Here is a 20,875-nt window from a genome sequence, read left to right as displayed (position 1 = left end):
TATCAAAATGATAAATATCAAATTATTCATATATAAAATGATAAATAACCCCTTCTAGCTTTACCTATCTATAAAAAAAATTCTTTTCAACCGGCTGTTCTCTAACGGTGACCCTCAGAGAAGTTCACAGTTGGAAACGAACACTCTATGCCATTCATTTCTCTTGAAGATAAAAGATTGTTATTTTCACATGAGGCTCATAACGGACTATGAAGAAAGTTATTGATAACATAATATAAGAAGAGATATTTATGTAACCATTATTCAATATTTTACATTATATTTGCCTTTGATACCTATCATGAAAATACATCATTATTTAATACGGGCTAATAGGTGCTAATATCATTCTATAAATAACAGGTGTTAAGTGGAAGAAAGGGGTAAAGTTGAAGAACATTTTTTACAAATGTCTGATTCACAGAAAATTAACTTCACCCTGTATTTCCTAATATTTCATATTTGTCAATATCTGTGTAAGCGTACTGCTTACACATAGAAATAATAAATACGATATTATTATTATAAACAGCCTCTTCTGAGAACATAATCAGATAGAGGTGTATCGTTTAGAATCTTTCTTGTGACACGGTTATAATGAAATGCCAGTAGGAATTAAAAAAAAATAAAAGGTAAGATTTCATTAATCCCTGTTCGAAAAGTTTCGGCTTCTGAGGGCTGCCGTTCGTAGAGGAACGTCAGCTGGTTAACAGAAAAACCAATTTCAACCAATACCAATTTAGTTTATTGTCCATGTTAATTTACGGGGATCTCAATTTATTCATTTGTATATAGGTGAACCCCAATTTTTGTTTACAGTGAATTATATAACAAAGAAAGCTTGTACTGTACCACTTATACTACTACTATAATTATTATAGACACATTTATGTGTGTTTAATGAAGGACAATTAAAGTAATGAAAAATATTTACATGAGTGAGATTCTTAAAAATATTTTCATTATCACAAGAGAAATTGATTTCATCAGAGTAGTTATTTTCATGTCTCAACATTTTAGATATAGGAGAATGATACCATAGTTATTTATTTAAGTGATATGGTGTAATAAATAGCTTTATTTGTCTAATGGACGTCTATGGAAGATTGAAAGTTATAAGGGAGAGAGTTTCTGGGCAATCAATTACACCATTTATAATTTTGAATGGATAAACTAATGATTTAGTGTAACTTCGATTCTGAAATCTGCATATAATATTTCTAAAATCGAATTGAATGTATGAACCCATCCTGCCTAATTTCGTAATAGTTAGTTTCCTGGCTTTGCCCTAGTCATTTTCGGTAAAAATATTCGACTGCAACTGAGACAGTCATATTCAGTTGCGTTGATGAAGTAATCTTACAGAATAAAGTTGATACTGAAATTAGTTTCAATGAATATGTCGTGAAAAGTACTTCGTCAACGCCGATGAAGGTGACTGTCATAGTTACAGTCAAAACGTTTAGAGTTTACCAAAGAAGACAATAGCAAAACCTGAAAACCAACCAAAACATTGAAGTCAGTCATAAAATCATACATGAGCTATTGAAAATTATCTACGAAGGTTGCTGAAATTTTCCCGGATTCAAAGATTGATTTTAATTTTTTTATAACAGATTTTATTTTTCAGTTCGCAGTTGGATTATCCAGTGGAAAAAACTCCCTTTGAAACATGAACAACTGAAATACTTGAGTCCCCATATTCAGTTCTGTGGTCAGTTTTTTCAAAGAATATTTGATAAAGCATCTGCCAAAGATCTACTAAGAATTGTGTGATCATTTATATAGTTTGATTAATTTAATTAAATAACATGTATTGATCTAAAGGGTAAAACATGTTTTAGACAAGTAAATTTAGATTTTAGACAAGTTCTGTTGTGATAGTCATTTTTATAATAAAAATACGTATTCTGATTATTTTTTAGTGAAACCGCTCCTGAACTTTCACTTAACGCTTTTCCTGGTACATCCTGTAGTATTCTACCCGATTCACTAGACTCTGTCCCAAAACATCCATTGGTAAATTCTAGCAGTATTCAACTAGAGAATATTCCTAACCCCATCTAGGTTTCAAATACTTGATGACTTCCAGATTAAACCAAGATCATTTGGAGGTGATAAAGTTCACATATCCATAACAATTCCAATCAACTTTGTTGTTATAATTTTCAGCACTTTTTGGATGATGAGAGCTGCAGGTGGATGCAATACTCATCCCGAGTCAATTCAAGTTGGACAAATATTCCGCCTGAGACCCTCTATTTTCTGATAAAACCGCCCAGGGAAAGTAATGTCAATGGAGGAAAAATGATGAAATCCCTTCTTCATATTGGAAATCTGAATGAAAAAAAGCAAAAATTTATATTCTATATTGAAATAGAAGAAAATATCTCCGAAATTGAAGAGGTCTTCTCAGATATTGATAAAGCTGTTGCTTATTTCTGTGGATATGTTGCAAAAAAATTGAAAGCACCACCAAATGTGGAGAATGTGTGGATTCGATATTGGGGAAGGGAAATGAAATGTTCCATTCCCTCATAAGAAACAAGAGCAGGGGATTTTTAATATTTTCATCACAAAAAATCATTAGCTTTCTTCACGATGTTGAAGTCACAATATCAGGTGTTTTTGAGAGGAAACTTACAAGACTGTGCTAAAGAACAGGATGTAAGAGCCCTCGAAAATAAATCAAAATATTTTTCCCAAATGGCTAAATTGTATTGAAGTTGAACTTGAGAAAATCAATATCCTGATTCATAAGTAGAACTGCTAGGTATGATATACATACACCCATAGTCACTATGAGTAGATGTATTTTGTACTTATGTACATAGAAGTACTTATGAACTACGCCTTCTCTCTTATAATAACTCTATCCACAGCTCCACTGATCACACATCTTTTCAAATCATTCGAGGACGACTAAACAATAAGAACCCATTCGAAACCAACATAAAAGAAAAAATTTCACAATACGTCCAAGATCACACAGAAAATTTGAAAACCCTAAACGAAATAATTCATGCCAAACTAAAAGAAAAACAATCAAAGACATTACAAAAAGCGAACGAAAATCGACAACAAACATTAGATATTGACACCGAAGTAAATCTTTATAAAGTCCAAAAACGAGACGCCTCCCAAAGAAAAACGAAAAACAGATACGAGAAGATAGGAAACCCAATTGAAATAAGTGACAACAAAATAAAATCCAAATCCAAAACATACCACAAGAAAATATTAAAACCACAACGTGTTATTTCAGGTAGACGGAATGTACATCGTACTAATCCCCCTCGGATTAGGAGCAGTTACCTACCTACCTATGTACATGTACCTACCTACCTATGAGATCAAGTTTTATATTTCATAACAAATATAAAATATTAGCAATACAACACTTCACATCGTTTTTTCTGAAAGAAAATCATAAATCTTGAGATTTGAAGACACAAATTTCATGAGATCGAGTGTTATATTTCAAAACAAATAAAAAGTATTATTTATAGGACACTTTGCATCGTTTTTTCTGAAAGAAAAACATGTATCTACCGATTTGAAGACACATTCAACCAATTATATTTCAGTACGACCTACATACTTCATTTCATGAGATCAAGTGTTATGTTTCATAACCAATATAAAATATTAGTAATATGACACTTTACATCGGTTTTTTGAGAGAAAATCATAAATCTTGCGATTTAAAGAAAAATTGGACAAAATGTATTTCAGTATGACCCAAATATTCCATTTATAAGATCGATGGTTATATTTCATAACAATTAGCAATACAACACTTCACATATGTTTTTCTGAAAGAAAAATATGTATCTACAGATTTGAAGACACATTCAACAAATTGAATTTCAGTATGACCTACATATTTCATTTTATGAGATCAAGTTTTATATTTCATAACAAATATAAAATATTAGCAATACAACACATCGTTTTTTCTAAAAGAAAATTATAAATCTTGAGATTTGAAGGCACAAATTTCATTTCATGAGATCGAGTGTTACATTTCACAACTATAAACTATTAGCAATACAACACATCACATCGTTTTTTCTGAAAGAGTATCATATATCTTGCGATTTGAAGACACATTCAACAAATTGTATTTCAATACGCCATACATATTTCATTTCATGAGATCGACTGTAATATTTCATAACAAATATAAAATTTTAACAATAGGACACTTCGCATCGGTTTTTCTGAAAGAAAATCATGAATCTTGAGAATTGAAGACACAAATTTCGTTTCATGAGATCGAGTGTTATATTTCATAACAAATAAAAAATATTATTAATAGGGCACTTTGCATCGGTTTTATCATAAATCTTGCGGTTTGAAGAAAAATTGGACAAACTGTATTTCAGTATGACCCACATATTCGATGGTTATATTTCATAACAATTAGCAATACAACACTTCAAATATAAAATATTAGTAATACGACACTTATCATCGGTTTTCCTGAGAGAAAATCATAAATCTTGAGATTTGAAGACACATTCATGAGATCAAGTGTTTTATTACACAACAACTATAAAATATTAGCAATACAACACATCGTTTTTCCTGAAAGAGAATTATAGGGGTAAGTGTGCAAATGGCGGTCAGCGGGTAATGGCGGTCATCCCGATTGTGGGAAATCTATTCAATCTGGCAACATCCTATAACCGTCAACGTGTCACGACACTTAAGCCGCGGTCAGACTATGCTGTTTAGCAGCCGCTACTAACCAGCCGCTGGTAATATTGCCAGCAAGCAGCCTAGTCTGACCCAGAACCAGCGGCTGGTGAATGCCAGCGGACTAGCCACAATCGGAAGTTGAACATGTTTAACTTTTTAGCGCTGCCTACCATCCGCAGGCAGTCACGTGATCTCCTCGCTGGCGCCAGCCAGCCAATGTGAACCCCTAGTAGCTCACAAGCGGCTGGTGAATTAACACGTGTCTAGTTAAAAGAAGTGTTGGTTTTCTATATTTTTCTATTCTACTGTATTTTCTATTCATTTTTTCCAGTGAATATGGTCGACAGTAACAAGTGGTCGGGTAAAGATATAATTACTTTCCTAGATATATTCCAAAATTATCCTTGTCTGTGGGACGCTTCGTGTGCAGACTATATCAACAGAAATGCCAAAGACTCAGCATATAAGGAGTTATTGCAGAAACTTGAAGAACGAGGACTGAAAGTAGATTTGGCCCCACTGAAGAAAAAAATAAAAAGTTTGAGAGATACTTATCGAAATGAAGTGTACAAAATAAAAAAGTCAAAGAAGAGTGGTGCGGGAGCAGATGACGTCTACAAACCTAGACTGGTGTGGTTCTCGGCAGCCCAAATGTTCTGGAGCAGTAGTATTGTTGGTCGTGACTCATCATCGAATCTGGTAAGTTTAAAATTATAGCAACATACCTTAGATTTGTGTTAAAAATATAAAACTTAAAGATTATTCTTCAAAACTAAATTTTTATTACTTGTATAAATTTGTTAACTATTACTAAAGGTTTGTTTAATATTTGACGAAATGTACACAAAACATGTCAAGTATAAGCCTATACAGGAGCAAAATATTAGGGTTTTGAAAATTCATTTGAAAATGTTAAAAGTTGCCCCTCATTTTGGCTAAAACCAATAAAAACCATTGTATGCGTCAAAGTGCCAGTTAACTGGTTAAAGTTAATTTTAGTACAAATTTAATCTTTTTAAAGTAGTCTAAAAACTAATCTAGTACGGTAATCGTGGAATTTTTAAGGTAGAGACAATTACTTTTGGAAAACATTGTTTTTCTGCAAATTAAAGTTTATTTGGGAAAATGATGTACATACAAATACTGTCAATTTTCCTAAGAAACAAACATTTCTTCGTGTATATATCAGATAGTTCTTGGGCAAATTAGTCGCTTTCAGTACATTCATGTCCGATAGATTTCATTTGCCAAGGAACAGCCAAGGTTGTTGTAAACTCCTGGGTAAACCACTCTCGCACGTCATTTCCTTCTTGTTTGTAGTTGTTGGATGCATACAGTCTTTGTAATGGAGACATAGTGTTAGGGTCTTGGCGCCATTCACCTGGGTTTATAACTCCTGTCATCAAGTCCTCTTCATCAACTGATCCCGGGTCATATACGTCTGTGATGATGTCATTCTTAACCAGTTGTGCAGACCACAACTTACTTTTACAAGAATTTCCACTGTACCCACGTCCAACGGAATAGGTCTGCTGAATATGCGGAAACGGCTGGCCAAGATACCAAAGGCGTTTTCAGCAACACGCCTAGCTCGAGATAGTCTGTAATTGAAAATTTGCTCTTCCACAGAGAGACCTCTATGTGAATATGGTTTCAACATGTAAGACGTGAGACAAAATGCATCATCGGCAACGCAAAGTCCTCCTATAGGCCAGTTTAAAAGGTTTCTCTCAAGAGCAATTTTCAAAGTAGAATTGTTGTAAATGGTACTATCATTAGATCGGCCATCACATCCAACGTCAATATATCTGAAGCAGTATTCTGCATCCACCATGGCAAATAAAACAATACTATATGTCCCCTTGTAGTTATAAAATAGAGAAGTGCTGTTTGGAGGTCGTTGAATTTTGATATGTTTTCCGTCCAGTGCCCCACAGCAATCAGGAAAGTTCCACTTACATTCAAACGACTTTTGAATTTGTTTCCATTCAGCTATTCTATCAGGTACCTGAAATAGAACGTACAAAAGTAACAATTGTAATTTTCTTAAATGTACAGGGGGTTCCGTAAAAGTACCAAAACTTTCGTAGTTTGGTTGTCTGGGTCAAAATAAGCAAAAACGTTGATATGGACAAAAGTTCTATCTCGCTTCTCGCGTCTGTCGGCCTGTAAAGATTTTGAACAATCGTTACAGACTTTCGTATTTTTTTGTACAAAATCTGGAGAGACCGAAAGACGGGAAAACACGCGAGATCAAAGTTTTGTCAATATGAACTTTTTTGCTTATTTTGACCCAACGAAACACATTACGAATTTTGTGTAAGAGGTTCTTACTTACGGAACACTCTGTAAAAAATTTATATTAATTTATATTAATATAAAAAAATTATATTATATATTATATTATATATTATATTAGTATATAAAATTAATTTATAATAATTTTACCGTCTGGAAGTGTATATTTAATTGTTATAAGTTAAATTGTTATTTTCTTATCCTACTTTTTTTCAATTTTTTTATTTTTTAGGACCACATTACGGAGATGGCAATGCAAAATGAGGACGACTATCCATCTGAGGACACCGAAGCAATCACCTCTGTCAAGATTAACACTCCAAGCCCTTCAAAAAGAAATAAGTATTCAACGCCTTCTGCATCAGGTAATAAAGCAGCAAAAAGATCTCCTGAAAAAATGCTACCCCCATCTCGTCACTTGAATCATATTAAAACAACTTCTGGTAGTAAGAAACCTCAAACACGTTTTGAAAAGTCAGTGGATAAGTTGCATGATATAGGTAAATTAGTTGCTGAAAACGAAGATCAATTCGACAAATATGGCAAGTATATTGCTAGCCAATTAAGGGAGATGCCATTAAGAAATTTCATCGCCCTACAAAGCAAGATTAACACCCTTATCACAACAGAACGCTTGCTCTGTTTGGATAATGAGCAAGGACAGTGTTCGATGCAGCAGCGCTTGCAGTCACCATACAGCAGCGGTAGCTCTTGTTCGACCCCACATCCCCTGATGTCACCGTACAGCGGTAGCTCTTTTTCTCAGATGTCACCATTCAGTCACAACAGCTCTGGCCAAACACCAGGTATATCCAACCAAGACGACATTGGAGGTTTGGACATTGTATCCCAAGCCATGATTGGAATCTGTGATGCTGGGACCCACCTTGCCGATTTTAATAACTGACTTTCCAGAAACTAAAATATTTCCAGTTTGTTTTACATAACAAAATTAATTGTTATACACAGAGTGAAGAAGATTAATAAACTACATTATTGTTAAAAGTAAAATGTGCTTATAAATTCTTGTCCTAGGCCTCCTAACTCTCCTGTCAATTATTTTCTATTTGATAAGCTAACTACATATACAAATAGGAGTAAATAATGTACCTACTACTGTACCTTGATAAACTGCTGTAAAACCTCGTAAATACTGCTCAACACTTCTGGAACGAACACTGAAATTGAGTTATGAGGAACTCTAAACAGGTAGGCCAAAGACTTGTAACTGTCTCCAGTTGCTAGATAACGTAAAGTTATTTCTAGTTTTGTTTTACTTGGAATAGCCTGACGGAATTTGGTGTCTTTTTTCTGGATAACTGGAGTGACTTACTCTAATAGCTCTTTAAATTTTGGAACTGACATTCTTAAAATGTTTGCATAAGATGACGGATCTTCCAATTCTAGTTCCTTAAAAAGTCTTGCTGATGCCCCCAGATCGTTTCTTCTTAATATCCAGGATCTAACCCACCATCGCCTTTTCTTCCGTTTCAACATCTGTTCACACAACTCTTTTATTCCAATATTTAACACACGTCTCAGAACTTCACGACTCACACCAATAGATGACATGATGCACACAACACACCACACACGATGTTTTCAAGTCACCAACATCAACTGTACTAGCGGCTAGTTACCTTAAATGTGAACCCCTCAGATCCGCTGGCTGATGGCGATATTTACCAGCGGCTGGTTAGTAGCAGCTGCTAAACAGCATAGTCTGACCGCGGCTTAAGAGTTACTGTCTTGTGCCAGCAACTGGTATGCAAGCTACTTTCCCAAATTACTGGCATGTGTGTACCCGCCCTTAAGCGGCGTTTACATTGGTATAGTCACTAGTACAAGTAACTGGCCTGCTAGTGAGCTATCTCAATCCAAGGTAAGTAGGTGTCTACATTAATTTCGATACTAGTATCACTAGTAGCTAGTAAACATAGCGATAAACATGTCTCTTCGTCGTAGAAGTTCGCGTTCACAATATATTCGAATCAGAAAATGTATTTTAAATGTGTCCTGTGTCTAATTGAAGAAATCAATGACCTATATAATGATGAAGTGGAAGAAGGTACCAGAAAAAGAATGTGGACAAGACAATGGATAATGAGAAGAAATACTAGAGGAGCATCTGCATTACTTTTAAAAGAACTGTCAACAGAGGATCCTGAGGAATATAGATTGTGTATTCGGTTAACTCCTAAGCAATTAGAAACTTTGCTAACTATGGTATCACCAGTAATTCAACGTTCTGATACTCAAATGAGAGATGCCATACCTGCTCGGACAAAACTAGAAATAACTCTTCATTTTTTAGCTACGGGAAATAGTTATAGAACCATCCAACATTTGTTTCGTGTTCCGAAACCTACAATATCAAGATTCATACCAGAAGTTTGTGATGCAATTTTTGAAGCATTAAAAGATTTTGTAAAAGTAAGTATAAATTGGTTTTAACTTGTTTTTTGTTTTTATTGCCAAAATATACTATTTAAAGTAACATAGTATGGAATACAAAACTAAATCATTAACACTTACAAAAGTTCTTAAGTTCTTACGAAAGTTCAAAAACACATACTAGTGGTTAAACAGTTGCTATAAAAATAAAATACTTTAAATATCTCTTATGGCCTCTGCAACAATGGTACTTAAAGAATATTGATGGTTCTTGCCACGTTCATTGGAAGATGGCACATTGTAAGATAAATAGGGAGAAGGGGTTTGGGGAAAAGAAGAATTCGTATCATCAGCATCAGATGTATATCAGATGTATAATTAGAACCTTCAACCGCATAAGGACTGGACGAAGAACTTCTTGTAGAAGGAGTCATTGCATCTATCGGACTTACTGCCATAATGCGATACCGGTTTAATGTTGCCTGCAATTCTGTTTCGCATTGAAGTGCCAAATGAATTGGCATTTTTTTCAGGCTAAGTGCCAGATATCTTGCAAACGTGTCAAATTCGTCTTCCTCAGTGTCACGTGTTACAGACTCAGTCAGTTGGCGAAGTTCCGATACTGCTGCAGACAAATCTTGCAGACGCTTTTTTTTTTCCAGCTGAGGAAGATCTTGGAATGGGTTGTTTGCTGCTCTGAGGGGTATTTCGCAGAGTAACCTCGTTTTTGGTTATTTGGGAATTACTATCTGTCTCTGTGTTCTGTGGCCTTTCAGCGGTTTCCTCATTATAATGTAGTTGAGTCTCATTAGAATTGTCCTCCTGACTTTGCTGATCTAGTTTCTAGAATAAAATACTAATGATTTATTAGGGAATATCCAATAAAACTTGAAGTTGTCTCCACCAATTTAGTTCAAAACAAATTTTATTTAAACTTAGTTGAAAAAATAAATTGGTTAACACGTTGACTGCCACAATAGGAATGAAAAATACAAGACCACCCGGCCATATTTGGTTTTGTCCTGATTTCAATATTCTTTATTTCATAGATTACAGCTGTATTTGCCCGGTTACCGTAGACATTATTTTTTTGGATATATTCGCAAAATAAAATTAGGCACAGCATTAGTGCCTCGCGGCACAGAAAGTTACATACAAACCGTTCTTGCTGCGAGGTACGAATATTGTGCCTCAGTGACAAGAATCGACAAGTCTGTTTATGAGATCATGCAATTGCAGTTTTTTCGAGTCAGTTTCAGTTCGTGCGTACCTGAGTGAACACTGTATCATTATGAGTTACGAAAAAGAGCAAGCTGAGTTCCAAAAAATTTGGGACGGTATAATGTCAGAGGAGGAAGATGATCCATTCGGTACCGATGGATCGTCAGATGATTATTCGCCTGAAAGTGAGAGTGAGAGTGACAGCAAAAGTGAGAAAAGGCCTAAGAAAAAGCAGAGACGTGATGTGCATTATGTGACATCTAAAGACAAAACGGATGCAACTATTCCAAGCCTTTCTGTTTTGTCAGGCATGATAATACTTATTTTTGTAATGCATGCGGAGCATCTTTCTAATTCAGATTTGGTGTTTGATTCAAAATGTTTTTCAATTATCTGTTTTGTTTCAGAGCATTGTCAGTCTCATCAATCGGTTTCTCTGCCTTTAGAACCTTCGTGTTCTACCGCTAATTCTTCTAAGGAGAAATCCACTGACTTTTCACGTAAGATCACCAAAATTTTTTTTAGCATTCTACGTTATTTATTTTCCACTCATTATCATCAGTTATATACAATTTATTGACGGCTGAATTTTCACAGGTGAGCCCGACGCCAGTAAAACACATGATATCGATCACATCATAGAAGAAGTAAGTAGGAGATTTGAGCCGGTTCTAAGCCTCCCCCCACCACTATGACGTATTCATTGCTTTTTTATTGGTTGTTGTTTGGTGAAGTCAAGGTGATGTGACCTTGAAGTGTGTGGTGTATGGATCGTTCAGAAATTTTTTCCCGGTTCTAATCCTCCCCCCACCAATATGATGTGTTATTTGCTTTTTTTTGTTGTGCAGTGAAGTCAAGGCGTTGTGACCTTGAAGTGTCTGGTGCATGGATCGTTCAGATTTTTTTTTTCATATGAGATTTTGTGTGTGTATGTGTGTGTGTGTGTGTGAGAGAGAATGCACGGTACAGGGTTTCATCATGTGCTTGTTTGTCCAAGTAATGAATGCTCCATCGGTGTGAGGGCACCAAGTTAGTAGTGGAGTGACGTCACAGCAATAACCGTTCAACGGCTAGAGAGCGACATGTTCACTCCACGACGTGTGGCAGAGTAATGCGTATTTATCGGTCTGCTCTCACCTCCCTCGATGTAGTGAAGGATGTGACGTAACGCCCCAGACTCGCCATCAATGATGACACGCAGGCGGGCGAGGACTGTGCTAACGTCTGTCCTCTCCGAGAGCGCAACGACAATTGCTTGTTCGTATCGCTCTCGAAGCAGTGAATGATGTGACGTAACGCATCACCCTACCCTCGCTATTGATGGTGACACGCAGGCGGGCGAGGACTGTGCAAACGTCTGCCCTCTCCGAGAGCGCAACGACCACTGCTTGCTCGTGCCGGCAACTGTTATCGCATCAAATTGGGAGATGGGCTTGGCTGTGACGTCAGGCATCTCTAGTGGATGCATCGATGTGTCCTTACCTACCCTCACTCTCTACGGTGATGCGCAGGCGACGTGGATTATGGTATTTAAGAAGCGGGCGAGTGTTGGTTATGTCAGTTTCCATCGAGTGAGTTAGTGAGAACATATCATAGAAAATGTATTCTTGTGAATGTGGTAAATCTTTTACCCGTAGTGACAACCTTCGTCGTCATCAGCTCCAGAGTTGCCAAGGAGGTCCATCAGTAAAACGAGTGAGATTAGATGACGCTGCAGCACCTATGTACACATGTAATTGTTGTAATGTGATGATTCCATTGACTCAAGTGAATTCTCACAATAGAACTCTACAACATAAGAATAATACATGTGTTCAATTCAGTGATGGTGTTCAAATTATAAAGAGCGCCTTCAAACGTCGGATTGCGACATACAGGGTGTAGAGTTCCATTGTTTCCACCGATTACATGTTATTCTTTAATGAAATCAGGCAGAAAGTTATAGAATTATTGGAATCGGCCATCAGGGTTCACAAAATCATCAAAGTGAAAATGGAAGTATTTGGGAGTTATATTCTACAAACATAAGACCTGAAGGAATCCAAATCATTTAATTCACAGAATAGAACAGTTGATCAATCTAATTTCGAAATGGGATTATCGCTCAAACTACAGAATTCCAGGAACGTGATTCAGGTAAACATTTCTACCAAGTTTATATTGGATGGATTAGTAATATTGTTCTGTATTTAAGGTTGGACTTGTGAAAAAATCATGTTTCTGGAGTTGAACATTAATAAATACAGCCCGCTCAGTGGATGTTCATATGTGAAGCTGCCTGAATGTATTGAGCGTAGGAAGGCCGTGGTTAATGTCCGTAATGAAGATCAGCATTGTTTTGCATGGGCTATCACTTCAGCACTACATCCTGCAATCGATAGAACATCAGAAGTTTCATCGTATCCACATTTCAGTACAGTCATAGATGTAACAGGTATGAATTTTCCGGTAAAGCTGAAAGATATTGTGAAATTTGAAGACAAGAATGATATTTCAGTTAATGTGTATGGTTTAGAAAGTAAATTCGAGAAGGGTAAAATAATGTATGAAATAATTGGACCATTACGTTACTCTCAGAGAAGACTTAGACGACATGTCAATTTGTTACTTATCACAGATGATTTCGGTAATAATCATTATTGTTGGATCAAAGATCTTTCAAGATTAGTTTCAAGCCAATTATCGGCTCATGAACATAAGAAATATTTTTGTGATGACTGTTTATTATATTTTTCTAATGAAAAATTACTATTACGTCATAAGATAAATGATTGTAATCACTTGAGTACTACAACACCATCAACCAATTTCAAAGTCAATAAATATGGGGTAACGGTACCTGAAAATATACTAACTTTTGAAAACTTTGAGAAACAAATGAAGGTACCATTTGTAGTGTATGCCGATTTTGAATCAGTACTGAAGCCGATTCAAACCACTAAACCAAATCCTGAATACTCGTATTCGATCAAGACATTCAAACATGAGCCTTATTCATTTGCTTATTTGATTAAATGTTCATACAATGATGATTTATCAAAATTTGTTTCGTATAGGGGTGTGGATGCAGCCCAGAAATTCGTTAGCAAAATCGAAGATGATTTGGAAAATATTTATGAAAATCATCTCAGGTTTCCTATTCCTATGGATGTACAAACTCCTGAGGAAGAGGAACAGTTTGCTTCTGCCACAAATTGTGGCATTTGTTCCAAACAATTTAATGATGGCGAAGTCAAAGTGAGGGATCATTGTCACCTCACAGGAAAAAAAAGGTTCCCTGCTGCTCATTCATCTTGTAATTTGAATTTTAAATTGCCAAATTTCATTCCTATAATTTTTCACAATCTCAGTGGATATGATTGTCATTTATTCATAAAGGAATTGTATAAAAACAAAGATAAAGTGGATGCCATCCCACAAACTAATGAGAAATATATATCTTTCACAAAACATCTCTTTACACACTCCTATACGGATAAAGATGGTAGGGTGAAGAAGAATTATTTGAAAATGAGATTCATTGATAGTTTCAGATTCATGCCTAGTTCTTTGGAGAATTTAGGTGCAAATTTAACATCTGATCAGTGTATCGAGATGCGCAAACATTTCCCACAAATTGAAAATTTCAATTTGATGAGAAAGAAAGGTGTATTTCCCTATAGTTTTGTTGATGACATCGAAAAACTGAATCATCCAAGACTTCCAACCAAAAATCAATTTTATGATAAACTCAATTGTGAACATATATCAGATAATGATTATGGGAGAGCTCAACTTGTTTGGAATTTATTCGAATGTCAGGATTTGGGTGAATACTCTGATTTATATTTAAAGTCAGATGTGTTACTATTATGTGACATTTTTGAAAACTTTAGAAATATATCTGTTGATAAATATAAATTGGATCCGGCACAATACTTCACTGCACCCGGATTATCGTGGAATGCCATGTTGAAATATACTAATATTGAATTGGAATTACTAACTGATATTGATATGGTTCACTTCTTTCAAAAAGGTATTCGTGGTGGAATAAGTCAATGTAGTGAAAGGAAACATAAAGCAAACAATACATTTTTACCGGATTATAATCCAAATGAACCATCTTCATTCATTTCATATTTGGATGCAACAAATCTATATGGTCACAGCATGTCGCAACCATTACCAACAGGTGAATTTTCATGGTTAGCACCTCATGAAATTCTCAATCTTGATATAATGAATATGGATATTGATAGTCCTTATGGATATGTATTGGAAGTGGATATACATTATCCCCAAGAACTTCATGATAAACATTCCGATTTACCATTCTTAGTTGAACGTTTGATACCTCCATATGCAAAATCGAAAGTTCCCAAATTAATTCCAAATTTAAACGACAAAAGAAAATATATTGTTCACTATAGAAACTTACAGCAAGCTGTCAATCATGGTTTGATAGTGATGAACACACATAGAGTATTGAGGTTTAAGCAATCATGTTGGATGAAGCCTTGTATAGATTTGAATACTGAAATGCGTAATAGGTCTAATAACAAATCTGAAAAAGATTTCTACAAACTAATGAATAATGCAGTCTATGGAAAAACAATGGAAAACGTAGACAATAGAATTGATGTTAGACTCATTACACATTGGGAAAATATAAAAAGAACTATAGGTGCTAGTTGTCTCATATCGCGACCAAATTTAAAAAAATGCTCTATTTTTACAGAAAATTTTGTTGCCATTCAATTGGCTAGAGTAAAAGTTCATTATGATAAACCACTATATTTAGGATTTTCCATTCTAGAATTATCTAAAACAGTTATGTATGATTTTTTCTATGGATGTATCAAACAACAATTTGGAGAAGATGCGTCCTTACTCTACACTGATACCGACTCCCTTATTCTCAAAGTAAATACAGACAATTTCTATGAAATTATCAAAAAGTTATAAATAAGTTATAAAGAAGTTCGATACATCTAATTATAAAATAGGAAACCAATTCAATATTCCAGTGACAAAGTCAGTTCTGGGTAATTTCAAAGATGAATTCCCAAATGATCCAATAATCAGCTTTTACGGTACAGGTGCTAAAGCGTATTACGTGAAATCTGTTGATGGTGAACTGAAGAAGGCCAAAGGTGTGAAACGATCTGTTATAAAGAATGAATTTTGAAGAGAAACTATAAAGTCAGGCCATCATCATCAGGTGGACTGGGATATCCAGGACTGAACATTAATCCAAATCATAGAATAATACAACCAAAACCAACTGATGATGTATTAATGGAACCAACATGGTGAATGTATTCCTCGTTAGGTTAGGGTAATAGTTACGTTAGGTTAGCTGCATAGTTACGTTAGGTTAGCTGCATAGTTACGTTAGGTTAGTATTCCCTCGTTAGGTTAGGTTAACAGTTACGTTAGGTTAGCTGCATACTTACGTTAGGTTAATAGGCGATCGCGAAGCGATCGCTCAGCAGGCCGCTTCGCGGCCTGGGGCGCTCAACATCCACCACTTGCATCCGGGGCGCGTTTTTTGCCCCTTCTCGAAGCCCCGCCCCCTTTCCGAAGCCCCACCCCGCCCCTCCCCGAAGCCCCGCCCCCCCGACTCCCAACATTTGCGCATGTACACCCCTACCCTCAACGCGCATGTGCGCTCCCACCATTCACGCATCGAAGTCGATACCCTCCGGAGAGCACTCCACAACATTCAGTTCGAGAAGTCATCTCATCGGGAGCAGTCCACTCCACAACAAGGCAGTACCTTCCAACGACCAACTTGATATTTGAGTAAGTAAATTAAGTATGTTATTTTTTATATCAACTAACTTTGTATTATTTCTTCTTTTTCAGAATGGCAACCAATACACAGGAGGTGAATAATGCTGTGGCGTCTATTCTGCCGGTGTCCGCTGACCAGGAGGAGGCAGCATCTTCGGGAGCGGTGCCGGGTGACCAGGCAACCACTTCGCGTTCGCAAGTTAGGTGCAGATCTGCTAGCCCTGACTTATTCGAGGAGGAGGAGGAAGTCAGGCCTGTGAAGAAGGTTTGCCAACGACCTGCAGCGAAGGTTGGTCCTATTTCTAAGTACCGAGCTACTTGCAATAGGACTAATCCTTATGCAGGTAGTTGGTCGACCGCTCCAAACAGCTTAAGGCCCTCCACACCACCCGCAGCAGTAGTGGAACAACCTAGGGCGCCTTCTCCGGAGGAGCCACCAGTCGTATTGTCCCCATCGGAGGAGGCTCCCATCGTATTCACTCCGTCGGTGGTGCCGCTTTCGCCGATGCTGGCAACACCGGTGACGAATCCTGTGTTAGTGCCACAAGTGCGACAGCCTATCGGAGAGGTTAGTGAAATGTTGGACAGTTTTCTACAGAGATGTAAGGAAGCAGAACATGCTTCTCGATCTAGTGAGGCCGCGTTGGTTAAAAGGAAGCGCGAAATGGCTGAAATTGTTAACCGACGGAGGGAAGTGGAAAAAGAAATGGCCGAACTAGATCGGAAGTATGCATCTCTGGAGAAAAAGTGTGAAGCAGATACCTCTTCGATAGAGACTTATAAAAAGTTAGTGACTTTTATAAAAACTTTCCCATAGATTAAGTGTAAGTGTAGTAAGATTAGTTTTAGGTTAGTTAGGAATATTTAATTAAGATAGTTTTAAGTTTATGTTTGTAATTTTAGGAAATAAAAATAAAATAAAAAAAAAGAAGTGAAATTAAGGGTGTACATTGTTTTGGTTTGGACATTGAACATTGAACAATGCGATGATTGGAGCATTTTTCTTCACTTCGTCTTATTATTATTTCCTTTTTTTTATTTCAATTACAAGTTCTTCTATGCAAATACCTCACATCAATTTTTGTGTTCTCTAATCTATTGTAAATAATCTCTTGGGAAGAAAATATGTTTCATAATGAAATCAATAAGTATATTTCATATAATTCATATAGTATTTTCAATTTTCTCTTTCATGGAATATAGCTCATGTCATTTTTGAAATTCATTCCCACTTAATTCCCTCTCCTCCCCACTCCTCCCTGCCTAGGTCCGAAAGAGTGAAGATGTCCCTGTACGCCGACGACACGGCTCTACTCTCGTCTTCCATGGGGCGTGAGCTCGGCGTCGTCTATATGCAACGTGCATTGGACGACCTCGAGCGCTGGTACCTCAATTGGAAGATCCGAGTCAACCCGGAAAAGACTCAGGCGATAACCATGGGAAGATTACTATCTTCTCCGGCCAGAAAAGTGAGAATCTCTGGAAGGGAGATTGACTGGCAAGCGCGAGTAAAGTACCTCGGCCTTTTAATAGACCGTAGGCTCACTTGGAACCCGCACATTATGTACATTAAATCCAAGATCGAGGGTCGGATAGCTAGACTGTACCCTCTGATCAACAGGAAATCTAAATTGAGTTTAAAGAACAAGATCACGATCTACAACACGATGTTCAAGCCTGTCATCATGTACGCTTCAGGCGTCTGGGGACAAGCGGCTCCGTCCAACATTTCCATTTTGGAAAGGTTGCAAAATAAGCTAATTAGGATGATTGTGAATGCTCCTTGGTTCGTGCGGAACGAAGCCATCCGCAGAGATTTGCAGCTGCCTTCCATTCGGCAGTCCATTCAGTCGAGGAATGAGAGAGTTTTCGAAAAAACGGAAACTCACGAAAACCTGTTAGTTAGGGAAGCCACAGATTACGCTGTAGACGACCCCTCCCGATATAGAAGGCCCCGACACTCTGTCGAATGAGGCCCTCATGTCCTCCGTTAAAGGATGAATAACTTCTTCATCCATCCCACCCCAGCCAGGTAGGGGTATCCCGTGAAGGGCGGCACTGATGTCTAAGAACTTCATGCCGTCACCCATCAGTCATGTACCCATTGGTCCCTCTCAAGGCCAATGATCAGCCAAAAGGGTAGGGGAGCTGGTCTCCAAACCTGAATGAAATTAAGATGGATTTCGTCTGGAATATTAAGTTGATCAGCCACCTTCAACATGGAACCTGATTCAACTACTGAGCCGTACAGTGACCCAGCGCATCAACATCCTTACTGGGCTTCTATCCATGAAGGTTTCGTTACCTCCACGACGGCACCTCACTCGATGAATTATGATAACATAATTTATGATGATCGGATACAAGTGCTTCACGTTACTGGAACCGATCAAGCGGACCTGTCTGATGGGGATTATCCAGATCCCTATGATTGGCGGAATGATTCCGAATGGGATACACAGTCCGGAAACACAGACGACGACGACAGCGATGACGATGATGACGGTGACGCTGACAATGAGTCCGATGATAGTCCTCCACCATCCCCTATCCTGATTGATGAAGTCCTGAATTCAGACGATGATATGTAATCGTTTCCTCGTTTCTCCCATCCTTTCTATTCCTTTCCTTTCCTTCCACGGAGTACACACTTTTTGGTTGGTGTACACGAGGCACTGCGAGGTTGGGGCAGTGTCTTTTTCCCTCTCCCTTATTAGTTTTTTTATAATAATCACTCAGAGTTTCTCATAATAATAATCACTTAGAATTTCAAGAAAATTGTCATTCTTATTGGTTTCGAATTTCAAACACTGAATTGTTCTACATTTACACTTCACCCCCTCCTTTTTTTTCCAATATAAATAAAGCATCAATCCCAGTTCTATATCATTCTTCCACAATGTCGAGTGCTGATTCCACCACCGAACCGATGAGTGTACCAGAGTATTCTATGACGAGTACAGGCCCCATCCAGGTACATGGAATAGATTCAACGTTCGATCATTTCAGTACAAATTTTGCACAAATGCTGCAACGTATCTATGATCTACCTGATGATTTCCCGGCACGTATGGAAGAAGGTATGCAAGAGGAAGTAGAGGCAGAGTTAGAGATGGATGTCAATGAGTTAGACGATCTAGAGGATAACGAGCTAGATAATTATGCTAATGATGATGCCATTAGTATATCGTCTGATTCAGATGATTATGAGGATGACATCATCAGTATATCATCAGATACAGATGATGATACAATCATCATTGTTTCTGATGATGATGAGGAGCGTTAGTCCATACCATTGCATGGATTAATAAAAAAAACAGCCCTTTTCAGGGCTACAATTGAAGACTGAAACAATAAAAAAAATAGCTCTTTTCAGAGCTATCATTATACTTTCAAACAGAAACAGGTTCATACCATTGTTAACATTATAGTCTCAAACAAAATGTATGTATGTAAAAGTATTCATCATTATATGCATACAATGATTGACAAAATGCCAACTTCAACTTTCATTTAAAGTAGTACTCATCATATGCATAGATATTCAATGACTATCAAATTCCAAATATCGACTTTTCAGTCAAAGTAGTAATTTATTTGTCATATAATATATAGATATTCAAAGACTAACAAATTTCCAACTTAGACTTTTTATGGTTCAAAGTATTCATTTGTCATATAATCTATGAATACTAATACAACTAACTACTGTTTGTGTGAATAATGTAGCCCAAAGGGCTGTTGTTTTTTTTTTTACCAATAGGTCCAGGGTTATTCTGCCACAGGTTTCACATTATTGCATATTACGCAAGCTGATACTCTCGTGAAATTCGTAAGCGGTCTTTCACATGCCTCACACCAATATTGACCCATCTCCATCATAGAGACCGTATCGTGGATATAAACGTGTTGATACCAGCCACCGTTATTGTTCCTTATTGAATAAAATCGGAAACAGCACCAACATAACTTTTTTATGCTGCCATCAATCGTTTCGATCTGCACATGCGCATTCATCACGCAATATAAATCGGCAGGATCTTCTAAGGTATCGGTGATGTTGAGCATTCGGTGACCGATTCTCAAAGCGCTATCCACCTTCAGATGAGTCTGCTACAACCCCTTCATCTTCACCTTCACCATCCACGACTTGCTCAACGACCATGTCTTCATCTTCATCGCTCTCAGCCTCAATTTCAACTTCGTTGACTTCAAGGTCAATCTCCACTTCATCGACTCCAACACCTTCTTCAACTCCAACACCTTCTTCAAGTATCACTTCCTCTAGCGGAATGTTGACATCCTCATCATCTGTCTCTTCTATCCAATTATTTATATCAATAGCAGATATTCTGTTTAATGCAGCAACTATTTTTTGAGTATTCATCTTAACGTTTTCTCACAGTTGCAGAGTGAATGAATGAACTCTAGGTTTGCAAGTCGACTTATATAGGTAGTGATGCGACTCCCACTTGAC

At 37.0% G+C, this 20,875-nt stretch overlaps 3 protein-coding genes across 3 annotated transcripts; 2 read left to right on the top strand and 1 right to left on the bottom strand.

Moving 5' to 3' along the window:
- Nucleotides 1-4,709: 4,709 nt before the first annotated feature.
- On the top strand, nt 4,710-7,919 carry LOC141483129 (uncharacterized). Its single transcript, XM_074177515.1, has 2 exons — nt 4,710-5,403; nt 7,235-7,919. Exons 1-2 carry the CDS (start codon nt 5,041-5,043, stop codon nt 7,907-7,909), a joined length of 1,038 nt encoding a protein of 345 aa, XP_074033616.1. The 5' UTR covers nt 4,710-5,040; the 3' UTR covers nt 7,910-7,919.
- On the bottom strand, nt 5,497-8,321 carry LOC141483138 (uncharacterized). The gene is made up of 2 exons (XM_074177558.1): nt 8,125-8,321; nt 5,497-6,712 (listed from the first exon to the last, which is right to left on the bottom strand). The coding sequence occupies exon 2, from the start codon at nt 6,536-6,538 to the stop codon at nt 6,107-6,109; it is 432 nt and encodes a 143-aa protein (XP_074033659.1). The 5' UTR covers nt 6,539-6,712; nt 8,125-8,321; the 3' UTR covers nt 5,497-6,106.
- A 7,956-nt stretch (nt 8,322-16,277) lies between these two features.
- LOC141483135 (uncharacterized) lies at nt 16,278-17,281 on the top strand. Its single transcript, XM_074177541.1, has 2 exons — nt 16,278-16,404; nt 16,468-17,281. The coding sequence occupies exon 2, from the start codon at nt 16,469-16,471 to the stop codon at nt 17,210-17,212; it is 744 nt and encodes a 247-aa protein (XP_074033642.1). The 5' UTR covers nt 16,278-16,404; nt 16,468; the 3' UTR covers nt 17,213-17,281.
- Nucleotides 17,282-20,875: the final 3,594 nt, after the last annotated feature.

The sequence above is a fragment of the Leptinotarsa decemlineata genome, unplaced genomic scaffold (genome assembly GCF_025532065.1).
Source record: "Leptinotarsa decemlineata unplaced genomic scaffold, Ldec_3_MD MMD2_P_RNA_scaffold_14, whole genome shotgun sequence".
Classification (NCBI taxonomy): domain Eukaryota; kingdom Metazoa; phylum Arthropoda; class Insecta; order Coleoptera; family Chrysomelidae; genus Leptinotarsa; species Leptinotarsa decemlineata.
Note: the sequence above shows the minus strand (reverse complement) of the source record. Positions and strands in the feature narration are given on the sequence as shown.